This window comes from Heptranchias perlo, chromosome 39 (genome assembly GCF_035084215.1).
Source record: "Heptranchias perlo isolate sHepPer1 chromosome 39, sHepPer1.hap1, whole genome shotgun sequence".
In the NCBI taxonomy this organism is placed as follows: Eukaryota; Metazoa; Chordata; class Chondrichthyes; order Hexanchiformes; family Hexanchidae; genus Heptranchias; species Heptranchias perlo.
In genome coordinates, this window is record NC_090363.1 from 16,824,733 (window position 1) to 16,844,962 (window position 20,230).

Below are 20,230 nucleotides of genomic sequence, written 5' to 3' on the forward strand. Positions count from 1 at the left end.
ACTCTCACCCCCATTCATCATTGGAGATTACAGATGACAGTAAATTCCACACTCCCTCGCACTCATCCCAGGGGAAAACAATCAGCAATAAATTCCATACTCTTTCCCTCACTCATCACTGGGGATCACAGTGAGCGGTAAATTCCACACTCTCTCCCACTCTTCACAGGCGATAACAATGAGCAATAAATTCCTTACTCTTTCCCTCACTCCTCACTGGGGAGCACAGTGAGCCGTAAATTCCACACTTTCGCCCCTACTCTTTGTGGATTATACTGAGCAGTAAATTCTATACTCTCTCTCCAACTCTTCTCTAGGGATTACAGTGAGCAGTAAATTCCACACTCCCCCCCCCCCCTCATCACTAGGGATTACAGCGAGTATTAAATTCCACAATCTCTCCACCAATCTTCACTGGGGATTACAGTTAGAAGTAAATTCCACAACTCTATCCCCCAATTATCACTGGGGATTACAGTGAACAGTACATTCCATATTCTCTCCCACTCATCACTGGGGAATAAAGTGAGCAGTAAATTCCACACTTACCCACTCATCACTGGGGATTACAGTGAGCAGCACATTCCACACTGTCAGCCACTCATCATTGCGGATTACAGTGAGCAGTAAATTCCACACTCTCCTGCACTCATCACTGCGGATCACAGTAAGCAGTCAATTCAACACTGTCTCGTCAACTCATAACTTTGGATTACAGTGAGCAGTAAATTCCACACTATCTCCAACTCCTGACTGGGGATTACAGTGAGCAGTAAGTACCACAATCTCAACCACTCATCACTGTCGATTACAGTAAGCAATAAATTCCACAATGCCTCCCACTCATTGCTGTGGATAAAATTGAGCATAAATTCGACACTCTCTCGAATTTATCAATGGGCATTACAGTGAACAGTAAATTCCACACTCTCTCCCACTCATTACTGGAGATTACAGTGAACAGTAAATTCCACACTCTCTCCCACTCATTACTGGAGATTACAGTGAACAGTAAGTTCCACACTCTCTCCCACTCATTACTGGAGATTACAGTGAACAGTAAGTTCCACACTCTCTCCCACTCATTACTGGAGATTACAGTGAACAGTAAGTTCCACACTCTCTCCTACACTCAACACTGTGGATTAAAGTAAGCAGCATATTCCACAATCTCACACATATATGACTGGGGATGACAGTGAGCGGTAAATTCCACTCTCTCCCCCAGTCATCAAGGCGGATTACAGTGACAGTAAATTGCATATTCTCCCTACCATTCATCACTGGGGATTACAGTGAGCAGTAAATTCCACAATCTCTCCCCCAGTCATCCCTGGGGATTACACTGAGCAGTAAATTCCACAATCTCTCACTGACTCATCTCTGGGGATTACACTGAGCAGTAAATTCCACAATCTCTCACTGACTCATCTCTGGGGATGACAGTGAGCAGTAAATTCCACACTCTCTCCCCCACTCTTCTATGGGGATTACAGTGAGCAGTCAATTCCACTCTCTCCCCCACTTTCCACTGGGGATTACAGAAGGCAGTAAATTCCATAATCTCCCCCATCACTGGGGATTACACCGAGCAGTAAATTCCACACTCTTTCATCCAACTCATCACAGGGAATTACAGTGAGAAGTAAATTCCACTCTCTCTCCCCCAATCATGAATCTGGATTAAAGTGAGCAGTAAATTCCACACTCTCTCCCCGACTCATCAGTGGTAATTTCAGTGAGCAGCAATGTCCACACTCCCTCCTCCACTGATCACAGGGGATTACAGTAAACAGTAAATTCCACAATCTCTCCCCCACTCATCACTGGGGATTACAGTGAGCAGTAAATTCCACACTCTCGCCCCCACAATTCTCTGTGGATTACAGTGAGGATTAAATTCCACACTCTCGTCCACTCATCACTGGGGATTACAGTGAGCAGTAAATTCAACACTCTATCCCCCACTCTTCTCTGGGGATTACACTGAACAGTAATTATACACTCTCTCCCCGACTCTTCTCTGGGGATACAGTGAGCAGTAAATACCGCACTCTCTCCCACTCCTAACTGGGGATTAAAGAGAGCAGTACATTCCACTCTCTCTCCCCAATCACCAGTGGGGATTGCAGTGAGTAATAAATTCCACACTCTGTCCTCCACTCATCACTGGGGATTACAGTGAGCAGTAAATTCCACAATATCTCCATCAATCTTAACTGGTGATTACAGTTAGAATTAAATTCCACAAATCTATCCCCCAATCATCACTGGAGATTACAGTGATCTGTAAATTTTATATTCTCCCCCACTCATCATTGGGGTAACAGTGAGCAGAAAGGGGTAAGTAAAGTGAGCGTTGGTCCCCTGGAGGGTGAGTCTGGGGAACTAATAATGGAGAGCAAGGGAATGGCGGATGAATTGAACAGATATTTTACGTCCGTCTTCTCTGTAGATAACACAAATAACATGCCAGAAATAATTGTGAATCAAGTGGTGAACGGGAGGGAGGAACTTAAAATGTTTACAATCACCAGGAAAGGGTTTAAAAAAATTATTAGAACGAAAAGCTGACAGGTCCCCAGGACCTGATGGACTTAATCTTTGGATCATAAAGACTTGGCTGCAGAGACAGTAGATGCATTGGTATTATTTTTCCAAAATTCCCAAGATCCTGAAAGGGTCCCATCAGATTGGAAAATAGCGAAAATAACTCCTCTATTCAAGAAAGCAGGTAGACAGAAAGCAGGAAACTACAGGCCAGTTAGCTTAACATCTATCATGGGGGAAATGTTAGAATCTATGATTAAGGAGGTTATAACAGGGTCCTTAGAAAATCTCAATGCAATCAGGCAGAGTCAACACGGCTTTGTGAAAGGGAACTTGTGTTTGTCTAATTTATTAGCGTTCTTTGAGGAAGTAACAAGCTGACAGGTCCCCAGGACCTGATGGACTTAATCTTTGGATCATAAAGACTTGGCTGCAGAGACAGTAGATGCATTGGTATTATTTTTCCAAAATTCCCAAGATCCTGAAAGGGTCCCATCAGATTGGAAAATAGCGAATATAACTCCTCTATTCAAGAAAGCAGGTAGACAGAAAGCAGGAAACTACAGGCCAGTTAGCTTAACATCTATCATGGGGGAAATGTTAGAATCTATGATTAAGGAGGTTATAACAGGGTCCTTAGATAAAGGGAATCCCATGGATGTGGTGCACTTGGATTTCCAGCAGGCTTTTGACAAGGTGCCCCATCAAAGGCTACTACACAAAATAAGTGTTCATGGTGTAGGGGGTCACATATTAGCATGGATAAAGGATTGGTTAACTAACAGGAAACAGAGAGGAGGCATAAATGGGTCATTTTCAGGTTGGCAAGATGTAATGAGTGGAGTGCCACAGCGATTTATGATTGAGCCTCAACTATTTACAATCTATATTAATAGCTTGGATGAAGGGACTGAATGCATGGATGCTAAATTTGCTGATGACACAAAGATAGGTAGGAAAATAAATTGTTTAGAGGACATAAGGAATCTGCAAAGGAATATAGAAAGTTTAAATGAGTGGACAAAACATTGACAGATGGAGTATAATGTGGAAAAATGTGAACGTGTCCACTTTGGCTGGAGGAATAGAAAAGCTGTATATTATTTAAATAGAGAGAGATTGCAGAACTCTAAGGTACAGAGGGATCTTGGTGTCCACAAAAAGTTAGTATGCATGTACAGGAAGTGATTAGGAAGGCAAATGGAATGTTGTCATTTATTTCAAGGGGAATGGAATATAAAAGTAGAGAAGTTTTGCTACATCTCGAATACTTTGTGAAGTTTTGGACTTCAAATTTAAGAAAGGACATAATTGCTTTGGAGTTAGTTCAGGGAAGGTTCACTCGATTGATTTCTGGGATGAGGCGGTTATCTTATGAGGAAAGGTTGGACAAGTTTGGCCTACTTACATTGGAGTTTAGAAGAATGAGAGGTGATCTTATTGAAACATATAAGATCCTGAGGGGACTAGATGGGGTAGATGCTGAGAGGATTTTTACCCTTGTGGGCTAGATTAGAACTGGGGGCCTCAGATAAAAATAAGCCTTTCTCCCATCTAAGACAGAGATTACGAGATTTTTATTTTCTCTGAGAGCGTCCTCAGTCTTAAGATCTCCCTTCCCCAGAGAGCGATGGCGGCAGGGTCATTGAATATTTTATGGCTGAGTTCGATAGATTCCTGATCAACAGGGGAGTCAAAGGTTATTGTAGGTAGATGGGAAAGTAGGGTTGAGGTCACACTCAGATCTGCCATGATCATATCAAATGGCAGAGCAGGCTCGATGGGCCGAATGGCCCCCTCCTCCTCTTAATTTGTATGTTCGTATATTCTGTGTTAAACTTGAAACAATAATTTCCAGCTTTCAAATTTCCTGGTGCAGCCCCAGTCCAGGCGCTACCTTATACAGGGCCTTTTATTGTTGCTATAATATATTTGGACAAATGCGAGGTTTCGTCGGTGAAGTGCTGCCTTTTTAGTGGAAGAATCCACATTCCAGGGGCAAATTTCACCCTTTTTGTGTGGCCCCCTCCACCACACTCCAGCATTGATTGGTCTCAGTGTCTCATTATCTGGTTCATCTCTTTAGACTTTGGACATTGAATCATCTGCTACACTGTGTGTTGCTATCAGATACTGACAGCTGTGTCCTTGTGGTGAGAAAAAGCGGAACTTAGAGGCTGACAGTTTCTTGGTGTCTCTTCCGCTCCACCAGGCTGGGTCAGATCGATATAAACAGGAAAAATTTTTCAAACGTAACGTGTGATGTGTTGAGATCATACAGGGATGGAAAGGACTGCATTTTTTCTGAAACGGTCACGGAGTCAATTTCACAACAGTCGTCGGAACAAATAATTGTTAGCGGCGCTATTCGATGTTCGTGAACGCATTAACACATTTTAGGAAATTCCTCTCGCCCCTATTTCACCACGATGGTATCGTATAATTAATGTTTTTTTCTGTTACCCCATAGCGCGGTGCCACCTCACATGACAATGGCGGATCTCGGCTCCGACCACGAAGCAGGAAGATTGGCCGAAAACGTAACTTCCTGAAATCCACCTCGACGCCATCTTTTCCCTATTCACTGAATATTATCGAGCCTCCCCACCCAGATCACATTGCAAAATGTGCTGCCTTGTCCAACGTAAAGTTTTCCTAGGCGGAAATAAATCTGCCTGTAGATTAAGTTACTGCTTCTTCATTGATAGTAAAGTTATCGAATAAGGATACAGAGTGACTGCGGGATGGTGCAAAGACTTTGCCTCTCTCTTTAATGAAGGGCAGGTGCAACGCAGCTCGACAGCCTGATCAAGGAAGTCACATTTGCATTCATTGGTCAGTTTAAAAGAGCTTCGAGAGGAATTTCATAAATTGCGTTTCGTGTTTGTGAACAGACGATGTGCACACGCCACTTTGAACCGTTTTGACACCGTAACATGAATGAATATACGTCCATAGGAACAGCAACTTCGGCCATTCAGCCCCTGGAGCCAGTTCCGCCATTCAATGAGATCATGGCTGATCTGTACCCTTACTCCATTGACCTCTTCTTGGGAACTTATCCTTTAATACCGTTGGCTAGCATATATCGATGTCAGATTCAAAATTATTAATTGAGCTCGCATCTACCGACATTTGGGCGACGGAGTTCCACACTTCTACTACCCTTTGTGTAAAGAAATGTTTCCCAACTTCTTTCCTGACGGTCCTGGCTCTGATTTTAAGGTGATGCTGCCTTGCCTTGGACTCCCGCACTCACAGAAAACGTTTCTCTCTCTCTATCCTTTATCAAAATGCTGAAAACCTCAATCAAATCACCTCTTAGCCTTATATATTCCACGGAGTACAAGCCTAGTTTATGTAATCTCACATTATAATTTAACCCTTGGAGCCCTGGTAACATTCTGGTGATTATGCGCTGCACTCCTGCCAAGGTGCGATGTTCAGAACTGTACACAGTACACCAGATGTGGTGAATAGGGACAGAAGAATGCACAGAACTGGGAGAGGAATAGACTGTGATTCTCACAGCATAAATGAAAAAAACGCCAGTTTGCTTTTCGAACGTTCCTGAATTTAGAAGGCCGAGTAGAAGGGAGACGCCGAGAATCATACATTTCATACCTGCTGGTGAAGAGTGCAAACTAAGTATAGGGAAATGGCCGAGCATGTCTGTTAGCAAAAGTGGATGAATTTCTCGTTTCATTTTCTTGGAACGAAATGAGGCTCCATCACGTGATTATTGGTCGGAATTTCCTCAGTCACGAAACGGAATCCAGAGATAGTTCTTTCGACATCAGGGTGAAATTCGATTTGCACGGAGGCCGCCAGTTATTGCGCCTTCCAAAATTCAGTTTCATTGAAGTCAATGACGCAAAAATCACCTCACACCCTCAGCAGCACCACCATTGCCAGGACCCCAACAACTTCTTGGTAGTCATCAATGCGTAGGAGCTGAACTGGACCGAGCGGAACAACACAGTGACTGCAAGAGCAGGGCAGATGCTGAGTACTCTGCGACAAGTGACTTACCTCTTGACCCCTGAATTTCTCTCCTCTATCTTCAAAACGCAATTCAGGGGAGTCTGATGGACTCTTCCGACTTGCCAGCATGGCTGCAGCCCCACCAGCGCACATGAAGCTTAATATAATCAAGGAAAACGAAGGTTGTTTCATCTGCGCCCCTGCGACTGGATTCAATAAGCCCTCCCTCTATCACCTGCACACTGGTATGTACTATCTACTTCAGGCAGTGAAGAATCACACCAAGCTCACTTGACCTCACCTCCGAACTCCACAGCCTCTACCACTAAGAAGGACAAGTGCAGCAGGATGATGTGAACACTATTACCTATAAGCGACAGACCATCCTGACTTGGACATATATCGCCGATCCTTTATCAGCGCTGGATCAAAGTCCTGGAATTCGCCAAATAACACCATGGCGGGGGCACCATTAACACAAAAGCACCGGCGGTTCAAGCAGTCCCATCGCCACCTTCTCAGGGCAACCGAGGATGGGCAATAGAAATGGGTCCTTGCCCGAATCACCTCAATTCCACGAAGAAACGTTTAAAAACCATTAAATTTGCATAAGGTGCCCGTTGCTCGTGATTTCTACCGACTTCGTTTTTACATCCCTTTTCATTGATTTGACGATTTTGCTATTTACAGAGTCGCCAAAACAGCGCCACTGGAGGGAAAGATCTCCTCTGTTTTTGAATACCGTCGTCTTCATGATTCAAACACCAGGAGGTTTTATCTGTTAACTTCAACTGGTTATCTTCTGTTTGGTAAGCCGCTTTGGTCACGGCCAGCCGACAGTGGCAGCATATCTATCTCATAGAAACATATCAGAATTCCTATGTCTCTGTCTGCTACTATCTATCAAGGAAGTGACATGGAATATCAGCCCTTAAACTGAGAAGCATTCATATTCTGGAAAGATCATGACAGATCTCCCTAGAACTTACCATTGGCGTTGTTGATATAAAAGCTTAGTTCGTCAATTCTCTGCACTAGAAGGAGATGAAACCACTTGCACATAAATGAATTAATTACTATGATAAAGTGGCATTGAAAGTAACGTCATAGAAAGGCGTTCAGGGCAGCTACACCAGTATGTAAACCGGTAATTTCAAAACTACAATGAAGGGCAAATGTCTCATGTGGATAAAAGATTTTGCCACTTGAGCGACATATTGGAGGAGCTGAATGTCTGAGTCCACCTGACTTGGCGCCCATTCAACATATTCCACAGCGCGCTATTGAGTGCATCATACACGTCTGAAACTCATCTACAAAGCAAAATAATATCAGGTATAACAGATAATTTACAAGATAGATAGGTCGTGGGCAAGAGGAGAGGAGAGGAGGCCAGAGGAATTTTGAAGCGAGGTGGAGTGGGGAGGGGAGAGGAGGGCTGAGAGTGTCGGAGATGAGGAGTGGAGGGAAGAGAGGGGAAAGTGAAGACAGTCAGAGAGAGGGTGGGAAGTGAGAATTTGGGAGGGAAAGTTAGGAAAAATACTGCGAAGCGAAAGGGGGAGAGGAGGCAGAGAGAAGGTTGGGAAGTAGCGGAGAGAATTGGAAAGGAAAGGTACATAGAAAATAAGAGACAGGGCATGGAGAAGGCAGGATGTAGAGAGAGAGTGGAGATCGAGGAGGAGATACATTTGGGAATCAAGTAAGTGTAGGGGTGGAACAGGAGGAGCAGAGAAGATGTGAGAATGGAGGCGTGGAGAAGAGGAGAGGTGTAAGTAGATAGGAGGGACATGATAGGGCAGATGGGGAGAGGGGAAGAAGAGATCATCGGGCAGAACGTCGGAGAGTAAGTCAGAAACGGCCATGAAGTGCCGGAGGGCGGAAGTGGGGGGGGGGGGGGCGGGGGTTGGATGCAAGGGAGGAATAGGGACGAGGGTTAGTGGAGTGCGAGGAGGCAGTGGAGAAAAGTGGGAGCATGGAAAGCAGTGTTTTGAAGTTGGAAGGGCGAGATCGTGGAGGATAAGGCAAATTGAGGGAAAGAGTAAGTGGCCAGAGGTGGAGAAGTGTGATGCTTTTTAGCCATGGGGGAGAGGGGCGAGCGGCTGCATCTGCTGTCAGTGGACTGGAGGTTCAAGACTCATTGTAAGGTGGAATTGTTGAACTCAGTTTGGAGGCAGCAGTGGGCAATCACCGTCACAGCGTGGTGTGGGAGTTTAACATGGATGATTTCCTTTTCTTTGGGCAGTGGGTGTCACTGGGCAAGCATCGGCCTGGGCAGGTCGGTTGGTGAGTGATGTTTTGCGGACTCAGTGTGGTTTGTTCTTACAATGACTATCACTCAAACGGAGTTAAGTATTTCTTCACCTTCATCGCTCGTTTTGATTGAAGCCTGATTCTGTGAGGGGATGCTAGGATGGAGGGGTGGGGGTTTTGCTGGGGGTAAAATTAGCCTTAGTGGGTAGAAGAGGGGTGTCTCATTTGATTATATATATCTCATGAGAGAGGGTGGCGACTTTCCTATTGCCATCTGGAAAAGCTCAGACAGACCGTTTAGAGATTCCATGCCTAATATACGGTGAGATTGATTCCTGCTCTGCTTGTCCCTTTAAATATATGTTTTTATAGAGGATAATTTTTGGCGACGCTTGTCACGATTTCATTGTCATTGGTAATTGGTCTGCCCTATTGAGGCCTCTGCAGCGGACTGTCATGTCAAGTCAGGTGACATCTCACTGTTGTCTACGTGACACGTGACATTAGCGTTCAGCGCCACCGACCATTGCAGTGCCATTTGAATGTGGAGACAACGTCGGTTTATCATATAATCGATGATTGAAGAGCACATCTACAATATATTACATCTCTTACTTGCAGTCTCTGCATTTTTGTGTAGTTTTATGTGCAAACATTAAAGCGTCACATATTCAGATCGTTCAGGAGACACATCCGAAAAGCTGCATGGTCAGTAACATTGGAACTGTGCGGCTGAGTTTGACGGATTGAAACTGATTACAGTTTACGTTCTGTAACACGTCCGGGATAAGATTTGCTCTGGTCACAACAGGCTGCAACATCCATCGTTTGTCCGTGAACATTTCCTCTGCTCCAAATTCCCAGTGATATTCTAATGCTTCACTAAATTACCACAACATAGGACATCTTTAAGAACGTGACAAACAGAGATTGGATGAATTTTTAAATAGAAGCTTTATTTCATTTTCCTTTCGGGCCCTCGCAAACCAACCAATCCTCAAACTTATTCTCGCTCGAGGAAAACGCTGCAGGAGAGTTTCAGAATCGCCTGCAGGAGTACCGAATCAGTCAAGCATCGAATTCAAGAGATTCCCGTCGAAATTTGCAAATTGGGTTCAATCAATTCTAAAAGCTTTTCAAAAGTAAATAAAACCTGGCGGTTCAACACTTCATCTTTTCTTTCCAATTTGATCAGAAACATCAGCTTCAGAAGTGAGGAAATTACTGGCACCAAATTCACATCTGGCTGCACCATGCAAAGAGGTGCAGCATCAAGAAACTCTCTGAGGAACGATTTTGCCGCACTGGTTATTGTTTTGTGTGGACATGTTGCCTTGAGCATCAATGAGCTGGGGGGGGGGGGGGATTGCAAAGTCTATTTACAATCACAGATTTTGTGCATCCTTCGTTGTTCTGTGTTGCCGCCAGACTCAGTGTCCTGTTGACGCTTTCAGCGATACAGATCTGTTTGCGTCAAGACAATGATCACAGGAACCCCGCCACACTGATTACTATCGTCACTGTGGTGTTCAAAATACAACATTCGTCACCTTTACCCAGCATGCATTCTCCGTAATATGATAGCGGAATTTTGAAAGATATGATACAAAATAAAATTAAGAAATTGGAAATCCAACACAAGGTTCGCTGGCGATCAAGAGTTGAAGCACGAAGCAGCAAAACAAAGCGCATAATTTATGAAATTTATCGAAGTCGTTTTCCTAAGTTGCATGGGAGGATTTGTACTCACAACCTCTGTTTTTCTGGTCTGTTACCATAAGCGCTGACATAGAGTGTCCTTTGGAACGCGATGTCCACAAGGGAGCCAATATAATTCAAGAAAAGGAGCAACACCCAGTGGAGAATTGAACACTCTCCGGGGTCTGAGTGAGTTGTCTTTGTTCTCACAATTCCAACAAATATACGAGCACCTTATCTGAAATAAATACAAGAGTTAGTCGTGTAACGGTGAGAGGAGCAATATGTGCAGAATAAGTGGACACAGTGCAATAGTTTTTTTATTATAGAATATCAGGAGGAATTGATCTGAGTGGAAATTCATAAAGGCGTTCAGATTCGCAAGGAAAGTAGTGCTATCAATATAATTTGGGTAGATAGATGGCTGGATAGACAGATAGATAGAGAAAGACAGACAGATAGATAGATAGACAGTTAGATAGATAGATAGATACATAGATACATAGATAGACAGATACATAGATAGATCAGCAGTGTGTGAATCATACCTCTGCACTTGGCTGTACACCGACTGTTCCTCCAAGTTCAAACCCTGTGAAAAGTTACAGCAAAGGTGAGAATTCTTGATCACTCGATAATTCAGTTAAAACTATGTTATGCTGGAAACGGTATGTCTGTTCTGTACATTTACCATGTAAGTGGAGTTCAAATCAGTCGAATCCTGGAACATAACGTTAATACAGTTAAATTCAGGAGCATTCAGACATTGGTATCGACAGAATGGCGATATATACATGGAAAAAGGCGTGTCTAAATGTGTTCAATGAACGATGGTCTCAAAACTACAGAACTAAATACTAGCAGCAGCTCTGTAGACGAAAACAACAGACGGAATTAATTCATCTTCCATAAGGAATTGCTGAGGAACGATGCAATTGTTGTACAGCGATATCGATCAGAGATAACTGTCTGAAATAACAGCGAGGGGAGGCTTAGCCGTGTTTTATGCGATAGGCGTGTCCGTTATTTTAACTAAGAAGTGAACTCGTTTATGTTAAATGCGTTATGAGTTGGTAACCTATTGCCTTAAACAGTAATTAGACCATGAGTTTATGGTTAAGGAATCGGTTTTGATCGTAAACCTTTGGAAGCAGACGATTCATTTTGTCAACATTTAAAGGGACACCTTGCAAAGAGGAGCGCCCATTGACAAATTATCAATACAGGATTGGATTTACCTGCTCTGTTTTCTTCCTTTGAAGAGGAACGTTGATGTAGGGTCCCTCTGAAAGCACAAAGTTGTAGGCTTCAATCATTGCAAATTCACGTTTGCTGTTCTGCCTGATAAATGCCAGAAATTCTCTGATGTAAAGCAGCTCATCAATTCTGAAGAAGCGTATAAAGCTGTCTGCCCTTCCTCTCTACAGACACTCACAGTCTGGCTGTGTATCTCGAGCATTCTATACTTTATCCCAGAATAAAGTATGTGCCTCTATGAAACGAGTCTGCAAAGTGGCGCTGATAACTGATAATGTCTGCCATTTTTATATCTGACTCTTCCGTCCCACTGAGACTCAAGTATGAGATGTTTAATTGTGGGCGGTCGGGTGGAGTGCTGAACATATATGCTGAAAATAGGCGATAGCATTGGTTCTCTGCTAGCACTCTCCCCACTGACCCATAAGGTTGTCGGTTCGAGTCCCACTCCAAAGACTTGAACATGTCACCTGGGCTGACACTTCAGTGGAGTACTGAGGGAGCACTGCACTGACGGAGGTACCTTCTTTCGCACGAGACGTTAAGCCGAGGCCCTGTCTGCCCTCTCAGGTAAACGTCAAAGATCCCACTGCACGATTCATAAGAATAGAATCATAGAATCATAGAAGTTTACAACATGGAAACAGGCCCTTCGGCCCAACATGTCCATGTCGCCCAGTTTATACCACTAAGCAAGTCCCAATTGCCTGCACTTGGCCAATATCCCTCTATACCCATCTTACCCATGTAACTGTCCAAATGCATTTTAAAATACAAAATTGTACCCGCCTCTACTACTGCCTCTGGCAGCTGGTTCCAGATATTCACCACACTTTGAGTGAAAAAATTGCCCCTCTGGACCCTTTTGTATCTCTCACCCCTCACCTTAAATCTATGTCCCCTCGTTATAGACTCCCCTACCTTTGGGGAAAGATTTTGACTATCTACCTTATCTATGCCCCCCATTATTTCACAGACTTCGACAAGATCACCCCTTAACCTCCTACTATCCAGGGAAAAAAGTCCGACTCGATCCTACCTCTCCCTATAAGTCAAACTATCAAGTCCCGGTAGCATCCTAGTAAATCTTTTCTGCACTCTTTCTAGTTTAATAATATACTTTCTATAATAGGGTGACCAGAACTGTACACAGTATTCCAAGTGTGGCCTTACTAATGTGTTGTACAACTTCAACAAGACATCCCAACTCCTGTATTCAATCTTCTGACCAATGAAACCAAGCATGCTGAATGCCTTCTTCACCACCCTATCCACCTGTGACTCCACTTTCAAGGAGCTATGAACCTGTACTCCCAGATCTCTTTGTTCTATAACTCTCCCCAACGCCCAACCATTAACGGTTGTAGGTCCTGGGCCCATTCGATCTACCAAAATGCATCACCTCACATTTATCTAAATTAAACTCCATCTGCCATTCATCGGCACACTGGCCCAATTTATCAAGATCCCGTTTCAATCCGAGATAACCTTCTTCACTGTCCACAATGCCACCAATCTTCCCTGGAGAGTAGGAGGTAAAGGGGTGATCTTACAGAAGTGGATAAAATAATGAGGGGCATAGATAAGGTAGATAGTCAAAATCTTTTCCCAAAGGTAGGGGAGTCTACAACGAGAGGGCATAGATTTAAGGTGAGAGGGGAGACATACAAAAGGGTCCAGAGGGGCATTTTTTCACTCAAAGGGTAGTGAGTGTCTGGAACGAACTGCCAGAGGCAGTAGTAGAGGCGGGTACAATTTTGTCTTTTAAAAAGCAATTGGACAGTTACATGGGTAAGATGGGTATCGACGGATATGGGCCAAGTGCAGGCAATTGGGATTAGCTTAGTGGTATAAATTGGGCGACATGGACATGTTTGGCCGAAGGGCCTGTTTCCATTTTGTAAACTTGTATGATTCTATGATTCTAACAGCGGACCCAGCACCGATCGCTGAGGCACACCGCTGGTCACAGACCTCAAGTATGAAAAACAACCCTCTGCAACCACCCTCTGTCTTCTGTCGTCAAGCCAATTTTGTATCCAATTGGCTCCCTCACCTTGGATCACGTGAGATTTAACCTTATGTCACAACCTACCATGCGGTACCTTGTCAAAGGCTTTGCTAAAGTCCATGTAGACCACGTCTACTGCACAGCCCTCATCTATCTTCTTGGTTAGGAGCAGGCACGTTATTCACTGCTATCGATATGAACTCAACATTTATCACCAATGCGCATCACACAGAGATTGTGAAGCTCAGATTGACCGATATGCGCTGGGAAGAAGGCAACGAAGATATCACACTTAAAAAAAAACCTTGGATAGAGTATTCCTGACCGCTTTTGGAGAAATTTGTTCTGATTTTTTTTGTTTTTCTATACGTGCTCCACGTCGATGAATCTAAATTTAATGTTCATATAATGTCCTTCATTGGAAGTTCCGATTAGGCGGGAAAGTAAAACTATGAAGAAAATATAGATAGATAAAAAGATAGATAAATACATAGATAGATAGAGATTGAGAGATGGAGAGGCAGATAGATAGAGAGAGATAGAGCTGGAGATAGATAAATAGATAGATAGATAGATAGATAGATAGATAGATCAATAGATAGGTATAGATGGATAGAGAAAGATTGAAGAGATTGTCAGCGAGAGAGAGTGTGAAGAATGATTGAAAGAGAGGGATTGAGAGACTGTACACTAGAATTGTGGAAACAATGAATTCAGATATTAGCTTTTTCTTGCACTTTGTCCAAGAGAAACTGAGACGATGAGTCACCGCAGTGGCTTTCATCACGCCTCCCTCTCGATTGACAAGATTAGCAGAGATTTGGAGATGGTGATAATGATAACTTTGGACGACTGTGCAAAATGTGCGCTATCCAATTAACCGTCCGTCATGATCCACGCCCGATTTTACTTTGTGTTCAAGTTAATAGAAGGAAAAATCTAGCTTGTGGAATGATTTACACCAAGGGGCAAAAGTAAATATGTAAATTCAGAAACAAATAATCAGAGTAATTAATTTGATGTAAGGGGATAAAATTAAGTACATAGAGGATACCAAGGTTAAATGGATTAGGATTGCATTAAATGAAAATCTGATATGCATAAATAATAAATAGGAGTTAAGGGGATTCCAAAATAAAGAAATTACCAAACAAAAATAGTTAGTTACAAATTAATCTGAAATCAAGCTAAATCCATCGAGAGTCTGTTGGCAGGCAAAGGGACGTCTGGTAAGTGGGAGGCTTTCAAAAGTGTGTTAACCAGGGTTCAGGGTAAGCACATTCCTTATAAAGTGAAGGGCAAGGCTGGTAGAAGTAGGGAACCTTGGATGACTCGGGAGATTGAGGCACTAGTCAAAAATAAGAAGGAGGCATATGACATGCATAGGCAGCTGGGATCAAGTGGATCCCTTGAAGAGTATAGAGATTGCCGGAGTAGAGTTAAGAGAGAAATCAGGAGGGCAAAAAGGGGATATGAGATTGCTTTGGCAGATCAGGCAAAGGTGAATCCAAAGAGCTTCTACAAATACATAAAGGGCAAAAGGGTAACTAGGGAGAGAGTAGGGCCTCTTAAGGATCAACAAGGTCATCTATGTGCGGAACCACAAGAGATGGGTGAGATCCTGAATGAATATTTCACATCGGTATTTACGGTTGAGAAAGGCATGGATGTTAGGGAACTTGGGGAAATAAATAGTGATGTCTTGAGGAGTGTACATATTACAGAGAGGGAGGTGCTGGAAGTCTTAACGCGCATCAAGGTAGATAAATCTCCGGGACCTGATGAAATGTATCCCAGGTCGTTATGGGAGGTTAGGGAGGAAATTGCGGGTCCCCTAGCAGAGATATTTGAATCATCCACCGCTACAGGTGAGGTGCCTGAAGATTGGAGGGTAGCAAATGTTGTGCCTTTGTTTAAGAAGGGCGGCAGGGAAAAGCCTGGGAACTACAGACCAGTGAGCCTGACATCTGTAGTGGGTAAGTTGTTAGAGGGTATTCTGAGGGACAGAATCTACAGGCATTTGGAGAGGCAGGGACTAATTAGGAACAGTCAGCATGGTTTTGTGAGAGGAAAATCATGTCTCACGAATTTGATTGAGTTTTTTGAAGGGGTAACCAAGAAGATAGATGAGGGCTGTGCAGTAGACGTGGTCTACATGGACTTCAGCAAAGCATTTGACAAGGTACCGCATGGTAGGTTGTTACATAAGGTTAAATCTCATGGGATCCAAGGTGAGGTAGCCAATTGGATACAAAATTGGCTTGACGACAGAAGACAGAGGGTGGTTGTCGAGGGTTGTTTTTCAAACTGGATGCCTGTGTCCAGCGGTGTGCCTCAGGGATCGGTGCTGGGTCCGCTGTTATTTGTTATTTATATTAATGATTTGGATGAGAATTTAGGAAGCATGGTTAGTAAGTTTGCAGATGACACCAAGATTGGTGGCATTGTGGACAGTGAAGAAGGTTATCTAGGATTGCAACGGGATCTTGATAAATTGGGCCAGTGGGCCGATGAATGGCAGATGGAGTTTAATTTAGATAAATGTGAGGTGATGCATTTTGGTAGATCGAATCGGGCCAGGACCTACTCCGTTAATGGTAGGGCGTTGGGGAGAGTTATAGAACAAATAGATCTAGGAGTACAGATTCATAGCTCCTTGAAAGTGGAGTCACAGGTGGATAGGGTGGTGAAGAAGGCATTCAGCATGCTTGGTTTCATTGGTCAGAACATTGAATGCAGGAGTTGGGATGTCTTGTTGAAGTTGTACAGGGCATTGGTGAGGCCACACTTGGAGTACTGTGTACAGTTCTGGTCACCCTATTATAGAAAGGATATTATTAAACTAGAAAGAGTGCAGAAAAGATTTACTAGGATGCTACCGGGACTTGATGGTTTGACTTACAGGGAGAGGTTAGACAGACTGGGACTTTATTCCCTGGAGAGTAGGAGGTTAAGGGGTGATCTTATAGAAGTCTATAAAATAATGAGGGGCATAGATAAGGTCGATAGTCAAAATCTTTTCCCAAAGGTAGGGGAGTCTATAACGAGGGGGCACAGATTTAAGGTGAGAGGGGAGAGATACAAAAGGATCCAGAGGGGCAATTTTTTCACTCAAAGGGTGGTGAGTGTCTGGAACGAGCTGCCAGAGGCAGTAGTAGAGGCGGGTACAATTTTGTCTTTTAAAAAGCATTTGGACAGTTACATGGGGAAGATGGGTATCGAGGGATATGGGCCAAGTGCAGGCAATTGGGACTAGCTTAGTGGTATAAACTGGGCGATATGGACATGTTGGGCCGAAGGGCCTGTTTCCATGTTGTAACTTCTATGATTCTACTTCTATGATTCTATGGTCCTGGCGGAACCCAAACTGAGCTTCGGTCAGCAGGTTATTGGTGAGTCAGAGCTGGTTGATAGCACTGTCGACGACACCTTCTGTAACTTTGCTGATGATTGACAGTTGACTGATGGGGCGGTAATTGGCCAGATTGGATTTGTCCTGCTTTTTGTGGACAGGACACACCTGGGGAATTTTCCACATTGTCGGGTGGATGCCAGTGTTATGGCTGTACTGGAACAGCTTGGCTCGAGGCGCGGCCAGCTCTGGAGCACAAGTCTTCAGCACTGCAGCCGGGATGTTGTCGGGGCCCATAGCCTTTGCTGTATCCAGTGCAATCAGCCGTTTCTTGACACCACGTGGAATGAATCGCATTGGCTGAAGACTGGCTTCTGTGATGGTGGGGATATCGGGAGGAGGCCGAGATGGATCATCCACTCAGCAATTCTGGCTAAAGATGGTTGCAAACGCTTCAGCCTCGTCTTTTGCACTCATGTGCTGGACTCTGCCATCATTGAGGATGGGGATGTTTACATAACCCCCCCTCCCGATAGTTGTTTCATAGTCCACCACAATTCACGACTGGATGTGACAGGACTGCAGAGCTTTGATCTGATCCGTTGGCTGTGGAATCGTTTAGCTCTGTCTGCAGCAGGTTGCTTCCGCTGTTTAGCATGCATATCGTCCTGAGTTGTAGGTTCACCAGCTTGGCACCTCATTTTTCGGTATGCCTGGTTCTGCTCCTGGCATGCTCTTCTACACTTCTCATTGACCTAGGGTTGATCCTCTGGCTTGTTGGTAATGGTAGAGTGAGGAATATGCCGAGCCATGAGGTTACAGATTGTGCTGGAATATAATTCTGCTGCTGCTGCTGATCGCACACAGCGCCTCATGGATGCCGATTTCTGAGCTGCTGGATCGGTTCTGAATCTATCCCATTAAGCACGATGGCAGTGCCGCACGACAAGTTGGATGGTGTCCACAGTGTGAAGATGGGACTTTGTCTCCACAAGGACTGTCTGGTGTTCACTCCTACAAATGCTGTCATGGTCAGATGCATCTGCGACAGGTAGATTGGTGAAGACGAGGTCAAATAGGGATTTCCCTCGTGTTGGCTCACTCACCACCTGCCACAGGCCCAGTCTGGCAGCTATGCCCTTCAAGAAATGTCTCTGCCCTGAGACACTTCGGGTCAGAATCCTTGAGCTGGAGTGCGAGTTAGTGACACTCTGACATATAAGAGAGGGGGAAGAATTTTCGGATCGTTTTCTCCAGAGTGCAGTCACACCTCAGAGGAAAGCACAGGTACAAGAAGGGGAGAGTGGGACTCACAGTCAGCTGGATGTGGGAAAGCTAGTGCAGGTGGATAAAGTGATCACACAGACAGCGGTTCTATCCAACAGGTACAATGTACTTGCTATCTGTCACAAAATATAGATTCAGGCTTGGGGTTGGGCAGCCAGAATGCTAACCATGACACTTTGGAGCACGAGGTCGTCCGGGGGTTGCGGGCGGGATGGCGTAGGAGCAGATTAGAAAGGTTGTAGTGATAGGGGATTCACTAATAAAGAGGATAGATAGCAAACTCTGCAGTCAGGGCCGAGAGCCCAGGAGGGTGTGTTGCCTATCTGGTGTAAGGTAAAGGACATCTCGGAGCAACTGGAGAGGAGCTTCGAAAGAGAATGGGTGGATCCAGTTGTCGTGATTTATGTTGATACCAATGACATTGGGAAGAAAAGGGAGGAGGTCCTTCTAAGAGAATAACAGAAGTTAGGAAGTAATTTAAAAAAGAGAACTTCAAGGGTGATAATCTCGCGATTACTCCCCAAGTAACAGGCTGGTTGGCATCGGGATAGGCAGATCAGGAAGGTAAATGCGTGGCTGAAAGAGTGGTGTGGGAAGGCGGGGTTCTATTTCATGGGATACTGGCACCGGTATTGGGTCAAGAAGGAGCGGTACCGCTGCGACGGGGTCAACCTGAACCGGAATGGGACCAGTGTCCTTGCAGAAAGTCTAAATAGGGCACTGGATAGGATTTTAAAATGGGAAGACGAGAGGGGCCGGGGTCTGGGGAATATCATTTAAACCTGAAGATAAACAAAATAAATTATAAGAGTAATAATCAGACAAAGGTAAGGAATAAGGGTGACATAAACGGTGAGGGAACAAACACAGTTATATAACTTAAGTGAGGAACAAATTACGTTGCCTCTACAGCAATATGCACAGCATCCGAAACAAAACGGGAGAACTGGAGGCAATAATTCGTGGCGAGGAGCCAGATGTAGTAGGGATAACTGAAACATGGATCCAAAAGGACTGGCAGTTAAATATTGCAGGATATAACATATTTAGAAAGGATAGCTGCACCAATTAAAGAAAACATAATGGCAATAGAAAAAAAAGGGCATAAGTAATATTAAGATAGAAATAGATTCCACATGGATTGAGACGAATCTATGAAATAAATACAAATATTGAATAATATTCATAGGGGTTTACAATTGCCTCAGATAAATTGTCAAGAAGAGGTAGGTAAAGGGGAAAGGGGATTGGAGTTTGTGCAGGGTTTATAGGATTGCTTCTTTAACCCGTATATGAGAAGCCCAACAAGAGAGGAATCACTACTGGGTCTGGTAATAGGAAATGAACCAGAGCAGATAAGTGAAGTAAGCGTAAGGGAACATCTAGGCAATAGCGATGAAAACATAATAATGTTTAAAATAATGACTGAGAAAGACATGACTGAGGCAAAGTCAAAATAAAAGCTCAGAAAAAAAGCTAATATTGAGGGGATGAGAATGGAATTAGGTAAGATAAATTGGAAAACAAAATTGACAGGCAAAGAGATAGAACAGCAGTGGGAAATATTGAAAATGGTGATAAATAGATTTCGGGAGAAATATATTCCTCTAAAAATCAAGAACAAACTAGCCAACAATGAAACCCCATGGATGAATAAAGAGACAAGGGTAAAATTGAAAGTAAAGAAAATGGCATTATCTAAATATATAGACAATAAAGGAAAGAATGTCAAAAGGGAATACCAGGAGTTTAGGAAAGTAGTAAAAAAGAAGACAATTAGAAAAGCAAAGAGGAACTGCGAAATTAAATTATCAAGAAATTTAAAAAGAAATTGTAAAGTA

The 20,230-nt window shown here is 43.8% G+C and overlaps 1 protein-coding gene across 2 annotated transcripts in view; it reads right to left on the minus strand.

The window, feature by feature from the left end:
* Nucleotides 1-9,719: 9,719 nt before the first annotated feature.
* LOC137304949 (uncharacterized) overlaps nt 9,720-20,230 on the minus strand; it is a 38,840-nt gene continuing 28,329 nt past the window's right edge. For both annotated transcript variants that reach the window (XM_067973730.1, XM_067973729.1), the window contains 4 exons: nt 11,721-11,767; nt 11,174-11,203; nt 11,031-11,074; nt 9,720-10,720 (listed from right to left, as the gene is read on the minus strand). In XM_067973730.1, the coding sequence (XP_067829831.1) occupies nt 10,717-10,720; nt 11,031-11,074; nt 11,174-11,203; nt 11,721-11,767 (125 nt within the window). In that variant the 3' untranslated portion in view covers nt 9,720-10,716. The remainder of the gene's footprint in view (nt 10,721-11,030; nt 11,075-11,173; nt 11,204-11,720; nt 11,768-20,230) is intronic.